This window comes from Cetorhinus maximus, chromosome 9, assembly GCF_964194155.1.
Source record: "Cetorhinus maximus chromosome 9, sCetMax3.hap1.1, whole genome shotgun sequence".
Lineage (NCBI taxonomy): Eukaryota > Metazoa > Chordata > Chondrichthyes > Lamniformes > Cetorhinidae > Cetorhinus > Cetorhinus maximus.
In genome coordinates, this window is record NC_135887.1 from 27,917,049 (window position 1) to 27,937,938 (window position 20,890).

General features: G+C 43.9%; 1 protein-coding gene across 1 annotated transcript in view; it reads left to right on the forward strand.

The window, feature by feature from the left end:
- LOC144684520 (integrin alpha-E-like) overlaps positions 1-20,890 on the forward strand; it is a 324,928-nt gene that overhangs the window by 180,434 nt on the left and 123,604 nt on the right. Inside the window, exons 17-19 of the mRNA XM_078548383.1 lie at positions 3,489-3,639; positions 15,946-16,022; positions 18,787-18,916. Of these exons, the coding sequence (XP_078404509.1) occupies positions 3,489-3,639; positions 15,946-16,022; positions 18,787-18,916 (358 nt within the window). The remainder of the gene's footprint in view (positions 1-3,488; positions 3,640-15,945; positions 16,023-18,786; positions 18,917-20,890) is intronic.

A 20,890-nucleotide genomic window follows, 5' to 3' on the forward strand; every position in this document is an offset into this window, starting at 1 on the left:
AAAATGTTGATGGCAGTAATGGTTCTGTAACTTCTTGACTGTTGATGACACAAGTATGGCACATCGAAATAAGTTCTTCTATGGCTTTCAAAATTCCAGGCCACCGTATGGACTGTTGTGCCCGTGCTCTGCATTTTGTTTTGCCCAGATGAGTTTTTGGAGAATGTCTTCTCGCATTGCTCTTGGAATTACTAGCCTATCATTGAAGACTAGAAGACCAACATCAACAATTGTCAGATGTTGCTGCTACTCATGATATAGTCTTAACACCTGATTGCTTGGGATGTATTCAGGCCAGCCTTGGCAGTATGTTCTGACCTGACTGCTCTCTGTGTCTATCAGCTGGGCTTCTCTACTCTCTCTGAGCTTCTTTTCTGAGGTTGGTAGAGTGTTTGCTTTTGTGGAAGAATATGCTTCAATCTCAGAGATGAGCGTCAAGTCTTGTTTTGTAGCCTGGTCAACTGTAGCTCTCGACAGAGCATCTGCAGTTGTTTGACTTTTTCCAGGCATGTTTTCTGTTGTAGAGTCTTGGCGCATGAGTCTGAGCTGGAAACACTGTATTCTTGAAGGCATCTTAATGCGATTTCTTTGGAATTCAGGAAAGTGACCAAAGGTTTATGGTCCATCTCAATCCTAAACTGGAAGCCCATTAGATCACCATAAAATTTTTCGCAGGCCCAAGTTGCCACTAGTGTTTCCTTTCCAATTGTTGCTTAATGTTTTTCTGTCTCTATCAGTGATTGAGAGGCATAAAAAACAGGATTTTTTCCTGCTGCCTTCCTGAATTTGAAGCAGGGTGACTCCAAGTCCCGTCAATGATGCATCAGCTGCCACTATTGTTGGCACTTTTGGGAAAAGAAAAATTCTAAGAAACAGATTGAGGATCTAACGAGTGAATTGGAAGAATCTAAGGAGCAGTCAGTGACCATGGAAGAAAAACTAAGAAAGGAACTGAATGCCTGGGTGAAGTTGTTAAGTGCGTATAAGGATTTCATAGAAAACTCTGAAACAAAGACAACTGACTTCACCAGAGTAGTTGCTGAGCTGAATGAAAAGCTTGAAAAAGGGTTAGAAAATAAGACAGTAAACAAATATTTGGCTGAAATTGTGAAACAAGTGGAAATGAAGGTTCTATTTTTGAAACATCAACATCCAGGAAGAACATGGCGGATCCCAAGGAAAGAGAAAATCCAAGTCCGCTCTAGGAATGAAATGGAGTGAACATTCCCTTTGGAAGGAACTGGACAAACCCACGGTGTCCAAATACAGCAATTGGATTGTCGATGAAGTGAAATGCAACTCAAAGGAGCTCAAAAAGCAAATCAAATGGAGACAACCAAGTACCGGAAACACCAAGTACTACAATTTCAATGCCAAACCGATAAAGTCAACCCAAAACAACTGGGACCATCATTCCTCCAAATGTGACAGAACAAGATCTGGAAAAATTGTCAAGCCCCCAGACCACCTGAATTTATAAAGTCAAAGACTTGGATTGGGGAGAAGGGATAGCATGTAATGTAAGATTGTAACGTAAATACATTTGGGTAAGGACTTAGGAGGAGGTGTAGTATAAGGGTGTTCGGGCAGAGCAAGGGTTAATGTTGGACTGGAGAACAGCACTGCCCAAGTTTGATATAGAGAGTCACATGAAGGTGGACTGTTTGGAGAGTAGAGTCTGGAGGAGCCTGTACAGAGACAGCATGCATACATGGCAGTACCTTGGATATGTGTATAGTAATGGGTTATCTATAATGGTTTATGTTCAACCATACAAGCCTCCAGACCTCTTAGTGAGGCACCAAACATTCTTCCAACACATCTACAAAGTACAAGTCAGGAGCGTGATAGAATATCTCTACTTGCCTGGATAAGTGCAGCTCCACTACCAAGGAAGAAGCTCAAGACAATCCATAAGACCATAAGACATAGGAGCAGAAATTAGGCCTTTCAGCCCATCGAGTCTGCTCCGCCATTCAATCATGGCTGATAAGTTTCTCAACCCTATTCTCCCGCCGTCTCCCCGTAACGATTGATTGGCACCCCATCCAAGGGCTTAAATATTGACTCCCTCCACCATCGATGCACAGTGGCAGCAGTGTGTACTGTCTACAAGCTGCACTACAGCAACCCACCAAGTCTTCTTCGACAGCACCTTCCAAACCCGTGACCTCTACCACATAGAAGGACAAGGGCAGCAGGCAGATGGGAACATCACCACCTGCAAGCTCCCCTCCAAGCCACACACCATCCTGACTTGGAACTATATCATCGTTCCTTCATTTTCACTGGATCAAAATCCTGGAACTCCCTTCCTAACAGCACCAGATTGACTCAAGGTGGCTCACCATCACCTTCTCAAGGGCAATTAGGGATGGGGAACAAATGTTGGCCTAGACAGTAACTCCCACCTCTCATGAAATAATTAAAAAGAGCTAGAGGGAGATGTAGATTTCTGAATTCGGCAGCTAAGTGTCTTTCCCGCACCCCTCCCTGCAATCGGACACCGCCCCTGCTGAGTCGCAATCTTCCAACTCTCCTCCCTGACTCCCCCATCCCAATCTTTCTAATCCATTCCTCTTGCCCAGTTACAGCCCCCAATCTCTGCTTCTGGCACTTCCAATCTCACCCTACCCTGACCTTTAGGATCTCACTTCTGTCCCTTACAATTTTACCCCTCCACCCCTTAAAATCTCTAACAACGTCCCCCACACACAGATGTTTCTGATCTTCCCGACAGCCTTCGATCATTCCTCCAACTCCCAAACTTTTCCGATTCCTCCCTCCCTGCTTTACACTCCCCTGTTGCAGATAGGTGCCTCTCAGCCTGGCTGGCTGGCTGTGACCGGGAAACATGGATAAAAGGTGTTAATCAGATCCTGACATTAGATTCTGCAAACTCTGAGAGAAATCTGTTTATCTGAGTTTTCCAACCTCAGAAAAACTCCCCCTGCTCCCTCCTCACCTCTCAGCTAATATCAGCATGCACTTCTGTCTTCTCTTGTAAAGTTAGGTCTGTATGTGTCATGTTTTTCAGTAATTGCTGAGTTTTAATTTGTCCAGAAACTTTCATGATTACAAATTATAGTGAAAGTAACAGGTTCTGCACTTCAAACTAAACTGATTGTATGAAAAACTTTACAACATTTCAGTGTGAAAAGAGGCTTTATAAGTAGAAACGTTTTTATTAGAGTTTGAGTGATGTCAAGAGTGTCTTTTAGGTTCATTTGGAGGTTGGAGGAAATTTAGCTTTAACTATTCAGCGGGGGATTGGCATTCCGGTCTCTAGACAGTTAGTTGTGTGATGCGGTAAAGCCTGCATTGTGGTCCAGCCAGTTCCCTCTCAGTTATACAGCAACTTTGCAAAATTTCTCTGGGATCTTGATTCTATTATGTAGCTGAGTGAAAGGTCAAGCCATGGAACAGATCATGTGGACAAGATCAGTAGAATTCTGACAGAATGAACTTCTCATTGTATTTCCACTAAGGTTGGATCAATTTTTACCAGACAAAGAGCAATGAATGAGCTGAAACTAATTGCTTCTGATCCAGATGAGAAGCACGTATTCCAGGTGGATAACTACGCTGCTTTAGATGGTCTCCTGGCAAGTCTAGAGAAAAATATTGTTGGAATTGAAGGTATATTTATCTATTACTGTTCTTTCTCCTGAGCATAATATTTACACTGATCAAATTGTGGTACATAGTTGACAACAATATAAGATGTCTATTCATATATGAAATATCAATTAAGGCTGAGTATTTTAAAACCCATTTTCTCTGATTGCTTTCACATCTCCAGGATAAGCGCACCATCATGGAAGCTGCATCCTGCCTTCTTTCTTTGTACCAATCCTTTCATTTGGCTTAATTCCACACCTGAAAATTTTTACATCATTTTTGCTTTCAAATGTGCTCAAAACCGATCAACAATCATTTGACATCAAATGTTCCGATTGGGAATGGGTTTTTCATGCAGGCAGCAGCGATCTGCCATCTTTGAAATTGAATTTGATCAAAGGCAAAAGGTGTTCAAAAGGCATCAAGTGCGCTTGAAGCTACTGAATGCACCCGAAGCTATCAAATGCCCTCAAAGATGGCAAATGTGCTCAAAGACAACCCACATTAAAAAATGCAAGGAAATTAATTACTTAATATCTGCATTTATTCAGTTTTATCATTTAGTCCAAGAAACCTTTCCCCTGTAACGTGCTTGAGGGCACCACCAGATCCCCATCAGTTCTGAATTCATTTTATTCATTCATTAATTGCCATCCTGGGGAAAAAACATGCAGGACGTGGGACGACCAACATGAGTCTCAGTGTCCCTGGCGCCTTCCTCCCCCTTCAGCACACCCTCCCTCACCACCACATCCCCATACCCTCAGGATTCCCTGGTGGTTCACTTCCACCCACCTGATCTCCTCCCGGTGACCCAGCCCCGCCCCAGCCCCAGCCCCAGATGACCCTCACCTCCCCCCAATATCAGGCTTATATCACCCCCCCCCTTGCCCCCACTCCCAACCCACTCAGTCTCACAGGCCATCACCTCCCCTCCACACCACCCCACTCTTGGAGGCCTTCACATCCCCCCACCCAGTTTCAGAGGATTCCACTCCACCCCCAGTCTCAGAGGCCTTCAACCCACCCTGCAGTCTCAGACGCCTACCCACCACCTCCCACCCACCAGACTCCAGGCCTCAGGTACAGAGGGGGAGAGGAGAATACAGCAAGAGCCAAGTCCCTGGCAGCACGAGTGGCTCAGCTGTACAGAGGGGGAGAAAGAGAGTGGGAGAGCAATAGTGAAAGGGGATTCTATTGTAAGGGGAACAGATAGATATTTCTGTGGCCACAGACGTGACACCAGGATGGTATGTTGCCTCCCAGGTGCCAGGGTCATGAATGTCACTGCGTGGCTGCAGACATTCTGAAGGGGGAGAGTGAACAGCCAGAGGTCATGGTTCATATCACTACCAACAACATAGATAAAAAGAGGGATGAGGTTCTGAAAGCAGAATATAGGGAGTTAGGAAATAGATTAAAAAGCAGGACCTCAAAGGTAGTAATCTCAGGATTACTCCCAGTACCACGTGCTAGCGAGATCAGGAATAGAAGAATAGACCAGATGAATGTGTGGCTGGAGAGATGGTATAGGAGAGGGGGATTTAGATTCCTGAGGTATTGGGACTGATTTTGGGGAAGATGGGACCTGTACAAGCTGGACAGGTTGCAGCCCAGCAAGACTGGGACCAATATCCTCGTAGGGGTATTCGCTAGTACTGTGGGGGAGGGTTTAAACTAGAGTGGCAGGGGGATGGGAACCTGAACGGGGAGACTAAAGAGAGGGAAACAAAGATAGGAATGAAAGACAGAGAAGTAGAAAGCGAAAGCGGAAGGCAAAGGAAAAAAGGGCTAGCAGCAAATAGGGCCAAAGTACAAAAAACATGTGTAAAAATGTTAAAAAGACAAGTTTAAAGGCACTGTATCTGAATGCATGGAGCATTTGTAATAATGTAAATAAATTAACAGCGCAAATAGATGTAAAGGGCTGTAATATGATTGTGATTACGGAAACGTGGCTGCAAGGTGACCAAGCTGGGAACTGAATATCCAAGAGTACCCAATATTTAGGAAGGGCAGGCAAAAAGGAAAAGGAGGTACGTGGCATTGTTTGTTAAGGATGAAATCAGTTCAATAGTGAGGGAGGATATTTATTGATTCAGAAAATCTAGATGTAGAATCAATTGGGGTGGAGCTAAGAAGCAACAAGGGGCAGAAAACATTAGTGGGCATTGTCCATAGGCTTCCATACAGTAGTGGTAAGGTAGGGGATGGCATTAAACAGGAAATTAAGAAGGATGCTACAGTAATCCTGGGTGACTCAAATCTACATAAAGAATGGGCAAACCAAATTAACAATAATACAGTGGCAGGCGAATTCCTGGAGTGGAGACAAGATCATTTTTTTGGAGCAGTATTTTGAGGAACCAACTAGGGAACAGGCTATCCTAGATTTGGCATTGTGCAATAAGAAGGGGTTAATTAATAATCCTGTTGTGCCAGGTCCTTTAGGGAACAGTGACCATAACATGATAGAATTCTTCATTAGGAGGGAAAGTGAAGTAGTCTGATCCGAAACTAAGGTCCTAAATCTAAACAAAGGAAACTACGAAGGTATGAGGTGTGAGTTGGCCAAGGTAGATTGGGGAACTTCATTAAAAGGCATGACGGTGGATAGGCAATGGCTAATATCTAAGGAACGAATGTATGCAATACAACAGTTGTACATTCCTTTCTGGCACAAAAACACTACAGGCCCAGTGTGAACTTGCTGGTGCGTCACCAGGTGGGATGAGTGAGTGAATCCCTTCCCACATTTGGAGCAGGTGAACAGTCTCTCTCCAGTGTGAACTGGCTCGGGTCTCAACAGGTTAGGCAGCTGAGTGAATCCCTTTCTGCGCTCGGAGCAGGTCCAATCATGGCTAACAAAAGAAATTAAGGATAGTGTTGGATCCAAAGAGGAGTCATATAAAGTTGCTAGAAAAAGTAGCAAACCTGAGGATTGGGAGCAGTTTAGAATTCATCAAAGGAGGACCAAGAGATTGATTAAGAGGGGAAACATAGAATATGACAGTAAACTTGCAAGGAACATAAAAGTGGACTGTAAAATCTTTTATAAGTATGTAAAAAGTAAAAGATTATTGAAGACAAATATAGGTCCCTTACAGTCCAAAATGGGAGAATTTATAATAGGGAACAAGGAAATGGCAGTGCAATTTGACAACTACTTTAGTTCTGTCTACATGGAGAAAGACACAAATAATTTCCCAGAAATACTAGGGAACCCACGGTCTATTGAGAAGGAGAAATTGAAGGAAATTAGTATTACTAAAAAAAAAGTGCTGGAGAAATTAATGGGAGTGAAAGCTGATAAATCCCCAGGGCCTGATAATCTACATCGCAGGGCACTAAAGGAGGTGGCCATGGAAATAGTAGATGCGTTGGTTGTTATCTTCCCAAATTCTGTAGATTCTGGAATAGTCCCAGCAGATTGGAGGGTGGCAAATGTAATCCCATGATTTAAAAAAGGTAGGAGGGAGAAAACAGGGAATTACAGACTGGTTAGCCTAACATCAGTAGTAGGGAATATGCTAGGGTCTATTATAAAGGATGTGATAATGGGACATTAGAAAATATCAACGGGATAAGACAAAGTCAACATGGACATATGAGAAGGAAATCATGTTTGACAAACCTACTGGAGTTTTTTGAGGATGTAAGTAGTAGAATAGATAAGGGTGAGCCAGTGGGTTTGGGCCAGGATTTTCTGGTCCCTCCTGCCTGGCGGGATATTACAGTCCCGCCGAACCGAATGGAGATTTAAATGCTCACCGCAACCGCTGGGAGTGACATGTCATAGCGGGGGTGTAAAATCCTGGTCGTGGTGTATTTGGATTTTCAGAAAGCTTCTGATAAAGTCCCACATAAGAGGTTAGTGTGCAAAATTAAAGCACATGGGATTGGGGGTAATATATTGGCATGGATTGAGAATTTGTTAGCAGACAGGAAACAAAGAGTAGGAATAAAAGCAAAATACTGCGGATGCTGGAAATCTGAAACAAAAACAAAATTAGCTGGAAAAACTCAGCAGGTCTGACAGCATCTGTGGAGAGGAAGACAGAATTAACGTTTCGAGTCTGTATGACTCTTCATCAGAACTAAAGAAAAATAGAAATGAGGTGAAATATAAACTGTTTGAGGGGGGCGGGACGTGTGGAGCTGGATAGAAGGCCAGTGGAGGCAAAGAAGAGATTGCCAAAGATGTCATAGACAAAAGGACAAAGGGGTGTTGACGGTGGTGATATTATCTAAAGGTTGTGCTAATGGTGACATTAAGGATAGAAAGCAGGACGAGCAAATGACAGATAGCCCTAGTGGAGGTGGGGTAGGGTGAAGGGATCGAAATAGACTAAAAGGTGGAGATAAAACAATGGATGGAAATAAATTTTAAAATAATAATAGAAATAGGAGGGAAAAGAAAAATATATTAAAAAAATACATAAATTATTAGAAAAAAAGGGGGGATCGGAAAGGGGATGGGGATGTAGGAGAGAGTTCATGATCTGAAGTTGTTGAACTCAATGTTAAGTCCAGAAGGCTGTAAAGTGCCTAATCGAAAGATGAGGTTCTGTTCCTCCAGTTTGCGTTGAGCTTCACTGGAACATTGCAGCAGGCCAAGGACGGACATGTGGGCATGAGAGCAGGGTGATGTGTTGAAATGGCAAGCGACAGGGAGGTCTGGGACATGCTTGCGGAAGGTGTTCCGCAAAGCGGTCACCCAGTCTGTGTTTGGTCTCTCCAATGTAGAGGAAACCGCATTGGGAGCAGCGAGTGCAGTTGACTAAATTGAGGGAAGTGCAAGTGAAGTGCTGCTTCAATTGAAAGGAGTGTTTGGGCCCTTGGACGGTGAGAAGGGGGGAAGTAAAGGGGCAGGTGTTGCACCTTCTGCGGTTGCATGGGAAGGTGTGGGAGGGGGTTGAGGTGTAGGGGATGATGGAGGAGTGGACCAGGGTGTCCCGGAGGGAATGGTCCCGATGGAATGCCAATGGCGGGGGTGATGGGAAGATGTGTTTGGTGGTGGCATCATGCTGGAGTTGGCGGAAATGGCAGAGGATGATCCTTTGAATGTGGAGGCTGGTGGGGTGATAAGTGAGGGCAAGGGGGACCCTATCATGGTTCTGGGAGGGAGGAGAAGGTGTGAGGGTGGAAGCACGGGAGATGGGCCGGACACGGTTGAGGGCCCTGTCAACCACCGTGGGTGGAAAACCTCGGTTAAGAAAGAAAGACATGTCAGAATAACTGTTTTGGAAAGTGGCATCATCAGAACAGATGCGACTGAGGCGAAGGAACTGAGAGAATGGGATGGAGTCCTTACGGGAAGCAGGGTGTGAGGAGCTGTAGTCGAGGTAGGTGTGGGAGTCGGTAGGCTTGTAATGAATATTGGTGGACAGTCTATCACCAGAAATTGAGACAGAGGTCAAGGAAGGGAAAGGAATTGTCAGTGATGGACCATGTGAAAATGATGGAGGGGTGGAAATTGGAAGCAAAATTAATAAATTTTTCCAGGTCCAGATGAGAGCATGAAGCGGCACCAAAGCAGTCATCGATGTACCGGAGAAAGATTTGTGGGAGGGGGCCGGAGTAGGACTGGAACAAGGAATGTTCCACATACCCCTTAAAGAGACAGGCATAACTAGGGCCCATGCGGGTACCCATAGCCACACCTTTTATTTGGAGGAAGTGAGATGAATTTAAGGAGAAATTGTTCAGTGAGAGAACAAGTTCAGCCAGACGGAGGAGAGTGGTTGCGGATGGGGATTGTTCGGGCCTCTGTTCGAGGAAGAAGCGGAGAGCCATCAGACCATCCCGGTGGGGGATGGAGGTGTAGAGGGATTGGACGCTGGACGCCCATGGTGAAGAGGAAGCGGTTGGGGCCAGGGAACTGGAAATTGTTGATGTGACGTAGGGCGTCAGAGGAATCGCGGATGTAGGTGGGAAGAGACTGGACAAGGGGAGAGAGAATGGAGTCAAGGTAGCAAGAAATGAGTTCCATGGGGCAAGAACAGGCCGACATGATCGGTCTGCCAGGACAGTCCTGTTTGTGGATTTTGGGTAGGAGGTAGAAGCGGGCCGTGAGGTTGGAAGCTGTGGAGGGAAGATCTCCAGAGGAGATGAGGTCAGTGACGGTCCTGGAAACAATGACTTGATGTTCAGTGGTGGGGTCATGGTCCAGGGGGAGGTAGGAGGAACTGTCTCAGCCTCTGCGAGTTAGAGTCAGTGCGCCAGACAACAACAGCATCCACCTTGTCAGCAGGTTTGATGACAAAGTCAGGGTTGGACCTGAGAGAACGGAGTGCGGCAAGTTCAGAAAGAGACAGGTTAGAGTGGGTGAGAGGAGCAGAGAAATTGAGATGACTGATGTCACGCCGACAGTTCTCAATGAAAAGTCCAAGAGCAGGTAAGAATCCAGAGGGAGGGGTCCAGGTGGAGGGAGAATATTGGAGGCGGGTAAAAGGATCCGTTGAACGGCGGGAGGACTCCTGCCCAAAGAAGTGAACACGGAGACGAAGGCGGCGGAAGAAGAGTTCAGCATCGTGCCGAGCCTGAAATTCATTGAAGTGATGGCGTAAGGGTATGAAACTAAGTCCTTTGCTGAACACTGGACGTCAGCATCAGAGAGGGGAAGGTCAGTGAGTATGGTGAAAATACAGCCGGGGCTGGGATTGGAAGATGGGATGGGGTCAGAGGGACGGGCAGGGGTGGAGGGTCCTGGATGGGCGTTGGTGTTGAAGAGTTGTTGGAGCTTGCGTTCCTTTGCAGCTGAAAGAAAGAGACAAAGTTTCTTGTTGAGGCGTCAGATGAGACGAAGAATAAAATGAAACTGGGGTCACGCGCAGCTTTGAAAAAGGGTGCGGCGGTGCTGCTGGAGGGAGAGATCGAGTGTGTTCATATGGCGGCGCATGGCACTGTGTGTGGATCTCAGGATGCGACGAGAACAGCAGTCCGAGAAGCGTTGTATGTCCCAGAGATACCTGTAATCCTGGGGGGTTCGAAACATGAGGGATGGAACTTCAGTTGGAATCCACATGGAGTAAGCCGGAGATAGAGACAGTCACCGAGGAAGGAAATATGGCTGTGAAAGCGAGTTTTAGAGAGTATGAATAAATGCATCTCTTTTGGAGTGGCAGGCGGCAACTAGTGGGGTACCGCAGGGATCAGTGCTTGGGCCCCAGCTATTCACAATATTTATATAAATGATTTGGATGAGGGAACCAAATGCAATTTTTCCCAGTTTGCTGATGACACAAAACTGGGCGGGATTATGAGTTGAAACTTAGTGGGAATGTGAGCGGTGAGGAGGATGTTAATAGGCTTTAAGACGATTTGGACAAGTTGAGTGAGTGGCAAAATACATGGCAGATGCAGTATAACGTGGATAAGTATGGAGTTATCCATTTTGGTAGGAAAAACAGAATTGCAGAGTATTGCTTAAATGGTGATAGATTGGGAAATGTTGATGTACAAATGGACCTGGGTGTCCTTGTACACCAATCACTGAAATCAAGCTTGTAGGTGCAGCAAGCAGTTAAGAAGGCAAATGGTATGTTGGCTTACATTGCGAGAGGACTTGAGTACAGGAGGAAATATTTCTTACTGTAGCTGTACAGGGCCTTGGTGAGACCACACCTGTAATATTGTGTGCAGTTTGGTCTCCTTACCTAAGAAAGGATATTCTTGCCATAGAGAGAGTGCAGCGAAGGTTCACCAGGCTGATTCCTGGGATGGAAGGACTGTCGTATGAGAGAGATTGGGCTGACTAGGCTTGTATTCACTGGAGTTTAGAAGAATGAGAGGGGATCTCTTTGAAACGTATAAAATTCTGACAGGGCTGGACAGACTGGATGCAGGGATCATGCTTCCTCTGGCTGGGGGGTCTAAAACAAGGGGTCACAATCTCAGGTTATGGGGTAGGCCATTTAGGACAACGGTGAGGAGAAACCTCTTCATTCAGAGGGTGATGAACCTATGGAACTCTCTAGCACAAGACTGTGGAGGCCAAGTCACTGAATATTATTAAGAAGGAAATAGATAGATAGATTTCTAGATTCTAAAGGCGTCAAGGGGTATGAGGAAAGAGTGGGAGTATGGCTTTGAGGTAGATGTTCAGCAATGATCATATTGAATGATGGAGCAGGCTCGAAGAGCTGAATGACCTACTCCTGGTTCTATTTTCTATATTTCTCTAAATGATTACTTTTGAGTGCAATTGATTTCAAATGAGTGCAAATGAATACTGTTAAATGCAAATGATGTCAAAATTTTCAGGTAGGGATACAAGGAATCATTGTAACTCATTGGAAAAAATGGCGGCCGAGACTCTCTGGGCCTGTCCTGCCTTGATTCCCTCCTCAGGTCTGAAGATTGAGATAGCAGACCCGCCTCTGGCATAAAGTTGGCCTTGCGGCCAGGAAAATTCCTTTTCCTGGCAGTCTGCTGACAGAGGCGGAATCACGATGCGGGGTTGTTCCCACTTCCCAATTCCTGCCTCTGATGGCAAAAATCTGACCCTTTGGCTCTGATTTGTCTGATTCATTCTATAATTTCTGATTTATCTCACTGATTTCCTGTCATCTAAAAGTTTTCCCAAATTGAATTTCTGATTCCAACTCATTGACGTAAATTAGAAACTGTAATGTTCCCACACCGATTCCTTGGCTATTGCTTCCTCTGGCCTGACATAACTACGGTCACAAACTGATGTTCTTTATCTATTCGTTAGATTTACCCTGAATCACTAAACTTTCGTATGCTTGTATTATTTCCCCTCCTATAAGATAGTAGATTGGAGTAGGGTTGCCAACCCTCCAAAATGTCCCTGAAGTCTCAAAGAATTAAAGATGAATCTACTGGACACTGCTGCAAGTGTTCTGGGAGTAAAATTATAGGGGTTTTAAAAATATCTGATTTAAAAAAAAAAAATTCTTTAAAAACATTTGTTTACTAGTTTTAAGAATACCAAAGGTGAGAAGAAGTTATGGTTTACTGACAGTCCAGTTTAATCCAATCAAGGTAATGAGAGTCTGTTCACTTTCTAATTTGTTCTGGGGTTGGGGCACCATGAGGCTGGATGTATTGGGTGACCAATGGCCAGAATGTGGGGGTAGAAAGCACTGAGAGGATGGTCATACTGGTCAGCCAATGGTGGGAACATGGAGCAGAAAGGTTGGATATACAAATATATGAATTTAGAGTAGGAGGTAGGCCATTCGGTCCCTCGAGCCTGCTCCATCATTGATAAGATCATGGCTAATCTGATTGTGGCCTCTACTTTCCTGTCTACCCCCTATACCCTTTGACTTCCTTGTCAGTCAAGAATCTATCTAACTCAGCTTTAAAAAATATTCAATGACCCAGCCTCCTCCACCCTCTGGGAAGAGAATTCCATAGCCTAATTACCATCTGAGTGAAAAAAAGTTCTTCTAATCTCTGTCTTAAATGGGAGACTTCTTATTTTTAAACTGTGTCCCCTAGTTCCAGTCTGTCCCATGAGGGGAAATATCCTTTCAACATCCAACCTGCCAAGCCCCCTCAGGATCTTATATGATTCAATAAGATGACCTCCCATTCTTCCAAACCCCAGTGGATACATGCCCAACGTGTTCAGCCTTTCCTCATATGACAACTCCTTCATCCTAGGAACCTTCTCTGAACTGCTCCTAATGCAATTATATCCTTCCTTAAATAAGGAGACCAAAACTGTACACAGTAGACCAGATGTGGTCTCACCAACACCCTGTACAACTGCAGCCAAACTTCCCTAGGTGGAGTGAAACTTCCAAGAATACTTCCAACTAGAGTTGGAAACCCTGTATTAGGATAATGCAAACTGTACACTATATTGAGCCATGGGGCACAGGAGTAGGGCATTTTGCACACACACCTTTGCCTCAAATCCCTTTGTGCCTTTGGTTAACAAAAATTTATTAATCTCAGATTTATAATTAACAATTGATCTAACATTAATTGCCATTTTCAGAAGAAATTTCATAATTTCTACCACCCTTTGTGTGAAGAATTATTACCTAATTTCACTCCTAAAGTTCTAGCCCTAATTTTTAGGTTATTTTCCCTCGTTTTGATTCCCAATTACCAAAAATGGTTTTTCTTTATCCACCTCATCAGTTCGCTTTAATATCTTGAAAACCTCAATCAAATCATCTCTTAAGCCCCTAAATTCCAGGCAACACAACCCTAGTTTATGTAATCTCTCCTTGTAATTTAACACTTGGGCCCAGATTTTCACTAAAGAGGTGAATAGCTCGAGTCAGGAAATTTCCTGACTTGCCACACCTGCATCAGTAGAAAGGCCCCTGGGTGGCAGGATCTTTGCTCTGGGGGTGGGTGGGTGGCGTGGCGTTGTGGCGGGGGTGGGGGGGGGGGTGAGCGTTTAGGGTAGAATCAGGCCAGCCTCACTGTCATGGAAGAAAATCGGAGGCAGACACCAGGGCAGCTGAGTGCCAAGGCAGGCTATTAAAAGACCCATCTCAGTTCTCTGGGATTTTGTCCTGGTTGTTTAGGTACAACTTAGACCCTCTAGCCCTCACCTCCCACACCTTATCACCTCCCCACCCACTCCCCATGCCACTTCCATGCCCCCATGCCAACTGAATGCGAACTCATGCCCCCACCCACCCCCCATGACCCCTCATAACTTCATGCCAACTCACCCTGGGAAATTTTAAAAATCTAATAGAAATTTCATTATGCAGACTTGATCGTAAAAAAAACCATTCATAAAAGCCCATTTAAACTTTTTTTTTAGAAAATCTCAAGTGCTTAATCTTTTACAAAAACAAACTTCTATTCACACCTCACATAAAAGACAGCTAATCTTTTAATTTTTTTCTTTTATCTTTCTAATAACCTTTAAACTGTCAATCAAACTATGCACTCAAAAAAAGCCTGCTGAGATAATTGTAGTTTTTGGAAATCAGCCAAACACACAATGACATAATGTTAACCCTTGGGGAAATATCAACAAACAGCTACTGAAACTCCTAGAACAGAGATTTTCAACGCTCACTGACTTGCAGCCTGCTTTTGTTTCATTTCTAAAGGGCTGGGGATTTAAGTAACTTCATACCATAGCAGTTATACAGACCTAATTCGTCCATCAAGAGCCTTTACATCTACTCCATAAATTTGCGACTCCCACATTAAGTCGCTTTCAGCAGCCAAAATAGGGCCTGTTGGACCTCAGCACTGAGTTCAAATGGTCCTGCTGAGTTTAAGATTCCCTTATGTGTGAATCATGCCCATCTTCCTTTCCCCTACCAGCAAAAATGGAATCCGTTGGAAATGGGGGCAGGACTTCCACAGTCATGTCCTGCCTGCTATTTTGGAAGCTCCGAAGAGTCTCCATGACTATCTGTGCCTTAGGGTCCAGCTATCATTCCGGTAAATCTACACTGCATCCCCTCCTAGGCCAATACATTCTTCCTAGGGTGTGATCCCCAGAACTGAACACAGTTCTCCAGGTATGGTCTAACCAGGGCTTTGCACAGCTGTAGCATAACTTCTGCCACCATGTAAGCTGGTTCTTTCAATATAAAAGTCACCATTCCATTAGATATTTTGATTATTTTCTGTACCTGTTCCAGAACCAGGGGTCACAGTCTGAGGATACAGGGTAGACCATTTAGGACTGAGATGAGGAGAAATCTCTTCGTCCAGAGAGTGGTGAGCCTGTGGAATTCACTACCTCAGAAAGTAGTTGAGGTCAAAACATTGTATGTTTTCAAGAAGGAGTTAGATATAGCTCTTTGGGCAAAGGGGATCAAGGGATATGGGGAGAAAGCGGCAGCAGGCTATTGAGTTGATGATCAGCCATGATCATAATGAATGGTGGAGCAGGCTCGAAGGGCCGAATGGCCTACTCCTGCTCCTATTTTCTATGTTTCTATGACATTTTAAAGATCTATGTACTTAGACACCTAAGTTTCTTTGGACCTCCACTGTTTCTAGCTTTTCATAATTTACAAAGTACCCTGTTATATCCTATTTAAGTCCAAAGTGGATTGCCTCACACATTTGCCTACATTTATTTTCACAATTTTGCACATTCACTTAATCTATCAACGTATCTCTATAATTTTATGCTTCCATCTACACTGCTTATAGCTGATTTTCGGAAGAGTTCCACCAGTCTCCTGCTGGGGTTGCTGTTGGAGACTCAGAGAACCCCAGCAGAAATTCAGGGCTGATGAATGATTGTTGTTTCAATTGAATGATGCTTGCCAGGTCTGATATGGTTTGTTAAATCATTGTTGCTGCCTATCTTCACTGTCGTTATTTACATTGTCTATTTATTCATTAATTTTCCAGGTACCCAGGGCATAAACATTAGTGCGTTTCAGATGGAGCTGGCCCAAGCTGGATTTAGTGCACATTACTCCGCTGATGTGAGATTTTGTTAATCTTTTATTCATTCTGTGACTAACAATTTATTTTAGAAAGATATAAAATTATATTTTCCATATTATATTTAATTTATAAACATGGGAGAGTACAAGAATGAAAAAGACTGCTGACAACTGTAGCTCTCATTCACCCACTGTCTCTAATATCTGTGCAATTTTTCACAAATTTTCTCTTTCACTCTCTGCCCAAGGTAATCTGTTCCACACTCTGCAAAGCTTGAGCCTGTGTTTCCTGGTTCAAGAGTTTGTGACCATCTCAAAAATATTGCCCTTTTGTAACATAACCGACAGATGTTTGGTTTCTTGTATCTATACAGAACTGTACAAAAGACAAAATGTGTTTTGGAACAGTTTATATGTGTTTGTTGGTGATCTGTTAAATAATTGGAGAAACGACATCATTTACACACTTAACATACCAGCAAATAACCTCAGGGAACACAGTCACACACAAGGTATTTGGCCATGACCACACTAATAATTTTTGGCATCTGAAGTTCTTTATGGCCTCTTGCTATCACCCAACATATTGAAGTTTCCAGCCAGTATTAGTCCGTTCAAGCATCCATCATACCTTCCTCTTGTAGTAGTCTTCACCACTCCATCTGGGAGACTTCTGGGATTATCTTTATCGATTAGTTTAACTCACTGACTTATACGACAAATCACTAGATTACTGAGATAAATTTACAGACTATAGCAGTGCTGTACCAATGATCCCGTGCACAAAAGGAACTGGTTGCATGTTTTCACCTGTTATGATGTGGCAGATGATGTGTGCCAGGTGGACCAATTCCACAAGGGACACTTGGTCGCACTATCACAATGGTTTTGCAATTTGTATTTATTATGAGAAGATGCGTGCGCTGAATTCAGAAGTAATGAGTCCGCCAAGACCTTTGGAGATCTTAAAAATTAAATTAGAATATTTATTAACAAAATAAAAGATTTCAAACATATAACATAAGACTACAATTACTACTATAACAACTCCTAAAATTCCTAATTAACCTGACTCCCAGTTACACACCCTCTTTAAGGTAACAGTCCAAAATAGATTTTAGATTTAAAACAAAACCAGCAAGTTAACACAGTACCTGCTTGACAGTGGAATTCCAAATGGCTTCTCCAACTTCAGTTTCTTTACATAGCAGACTTATGCAAAAATGGCTGGAGAATTCTTGAAGGCTGTTTCACACACTCCTGTTGGATGGCCCTCTCCTCTCATAGCATTTCATTCTCCTTTTATACATGTCTCCCTCTCTTTAATATGTAAATTCTTTGTTCCATATGTCTTTGATGCTGAGGCCCATAATTTCCACGTTCCCCAGCATCAGATTTGGGGGGGTATCTGAAAGATGCACTGGGGATTCCCTCTGGCAAGTTCCCAGGTAAGGGTTTGCATGGCAATTGCCCAGAAGTGCACACTTCCTCTGGATAATTGCGCTGCACTGGGAACCATCCGAAAATACAATTTAAATCGCAAACTCCAATGGCTCCGTTGGGGTTGTAGCAATAATTACCCAAAAAAAGTTAGAATTAAAACCTCTTTTAACTTCTGAGCAACTATTGCAAAAAACCCAGACCAACCCTATGGAAATCCATCACACCCCTGAACCCCCACCCCCCCACCACCCCCACAGGACACCACCCCCAGCCGACCCCTGACGCCCCCACCTCCCCACACCACCGACCTCGGACCCCTAAACCACAACCCCTGCAATCTAATAAACCCCTGCCCTCGGACTGCCCCGACCACCGACACCCCCACCTCCACCCCCAACCAATCCCCGGACCTTGGACCCTCCTCCTGACCTCAGACCCCACCTGACCTTGGATCCCCCTGGACTTCCAACACCACCACCCCTCCGCCCAGACCTCGGACCACTCTGTCCACCCCCGGACCAATCCCCCTGACCCATTGCCTGACTCTGCACCTGCTTTATAGCAGCTAGTGCTGTAAAAAGGGGGCATGGCCTCCTTGAATATACTGGACCTAGACTTCACTGGGGACTGCAAGGAGTCTTTCGATGCAGGCCCCAGGCAGCTCCAATGAACAGAAGTGTCAACGTTATATTCAAGACCAGGTATTTATTTCTTCTTATTTCTGTGGACCAGCACTTTCTGAAGCTAGTCAGAGGTTACGGCCCTGTATCTTCCTAATAATATAAAAACTTTCATGTTGCCAATATTGTCAGTGATCTTTGGGAAAAATAAACACACTCCTTAGCCTTGCTTATCTGGTTAGTTGTAAACAGAATAACATCCCTCTGAAATCCAAACAATCCATTCATTTATCTAAAAAAATGCAAATTCCCTTCACACCTTACATGCTAAGCCAGCATCATGTTTACTCATTAGCTTTTCAAGCACATTTCTACACCTAGCTTCTTTTGATGATTTCAAGCTTGCGGTCTACTTGACTCCAAATATAATTAAATCACACAGACAGAACCACCTATACTTACCCCCATAAACCTACTTTACAATAAACCAGAAAAATGTTATGAAAATTATATTTTTGTCACACACCCATTTTTAAAGGATCTCATGCTATACATTCTCTTAGTCTCCAACACATTGAGCTATGATGCAATCAGACAAGATGACATTTTCTCTTTATACAGTTTTTGTACCAGTTCACGGGATACAGCTTCTTGTATTAAATTAATATGTCTTTTTCTAAGAACAACCTAGTGATTGTCATGGTTAATTCCTCTGGAGTAAACATCTCTGATCTTTACAGGGCAACATTTTGCTTGGTGCTGTAGGAGCATATGACTGGAGTGGAGGAGTAATAATGTACAACAAAGAAACAGGAATACAGTTTCTAAATGAGTCCAAAGGAACACTTGAAGCAGCTTATGGTTACCTTGGTATGTTTCACCTTGCAAAATTTCTTGATAAAACTCTTAGAACCTTTATTCATGTCAATACCCTGTAAACAAATACTGGAACTGAACCAAACTATAAATTTATTTCAAATATACATAGGACTGCATCTTACCTATATTGGGCAGGCTGGGCAGGGGTGGGCGCGGAGCCGATCGCTGCCCACGATTGGCTGCGCGCCGCCATTTTACATGGTCGGGCCAGTTAAGGCCCACCCAGCGTGACGCACAGCAGGAAGCACTCAGCGCCACCTGTGCGGGCGGGGGGAGGAGGGAGAGTCGGGGTCTGTGCACGGAGCTGCCTCAGGGAGATTAAGTCAATGGTAAAACTTTTTAATAAAGGAGGAAACAAATTATATAAACATGTCCCATCATGTGACAATGTCACATGAGCTGGGACATATTTGTGAATTGTGCAAAATTTAATTAATCATTTTATAAAACCTTCAGGAAACCTCATCCTGCCCGTGGATGAGGTTTCCTGAAAAACGCAAAGGCCGCTTGGGCTCTTTGCCTGCCAGCCAACCTTAAGGTTGGACGGGCAGTGTTGCTAACAACTTTAATTGGTTTTTTAATGGCCTTAATAGGCCGTTGACAGTTCGGCGGGCGCACAGCCACCTCTGGCGCGCACCCGCCGAACAAAATATCTAAATGATGCCCAATGACGTTGGGACACAACACCCGACATCATCGCGCGTCATTTGTGCGTAGGTGTGTTGGGCCCGCCCCCCACACCAACGGCAATATTCTGGCCATATATCTTCACACAAAATTAATTTAAGACCAGGTAGGGCTAAAACCTTCTCTTTGCTACTCCTATCCTTTTTCTTTTTCCTTGTTCCTTTGATTATCAAAGGCACCTATAGCACACAAATAAATGTGTGAGTAGCAAATGAGAATTGGGCCTTTGCAACACTGATGTCTTCTGTGAAACTGTAGTCATGTTGAAATGTAGGAAATACAGCAACCAATGTGCGCATAGCAAGCACTCACAACCAGCAATGTAATAGTCACTAGATTACCTAATTTAGTGAAATTGATTGAGGGATAAATATTGACCATGACACGGGAGAATTCCCCCTTGCTCTTCAAAATAGTGCCCTTGGAGCTTTTATGTCAATCTAAGGGGGCAAATGGGACCTCGCTTAGACACCCGATCCAAGAGACATAACCTTTGTCAGTGCATTGTAACATTGCCTGACCCTGCACCAGTCTCAACACATCTGCTGCTGAATCCCCCATCCATGATTTTATTACCTCTGGATTTGACTATTCCAATGCACACCTGGCCAGCCTCCAACATTCTATCCTCTGTAAACTTCAGCTCACCCAAAACTCTGTTGCCTGCATTCTAACTCACACCAAGTCCTATTCACCCTGTGCTTGCTGAATTAGGTTGGTCCTTAATTGAACAATGCCTCAATTTTAAAATTCTCATCCTTGTTTTCGATCTCACCTGGCGTTGGCCCCTCTCTATCTCTGTAATCTCCTCTGGCTTTACAGCTCTACGAGACGTCTGCACTGCTCTGACCCAGCAGTTGGTAAAGCTGAATTATTTAAAAATCCCAGAGGGAAACTTTAAACAATTGTCATAATCTATATTTTTAAGTGGCATGTTTGAGATACAACTCCAAATTCAGAAATCAAACCATCAGTTCTCGAGAGGTTTTATATTAAACTAAATGAAACATTTTATTAATTTATACAAGTTAAATATAAACTCATGGTTACAAATTACTACGATCATAACTTTTAAAAAATTCCCAAACTAATCTCCATTAAGGCAACAGCAACCCATAGACTTAACCAGGCACCAGGCAAGCATTTTCACCTTACCAACTCAAAATGAGGTTTCTCTCACTTTGGTTCCTGTGGAGACAGTTGTAGGCTTACAGCTACTTTGATCTTACATTGCCTCTGCCCTGCACACATGAAAACTGCTATCAGTTATATCCAGTA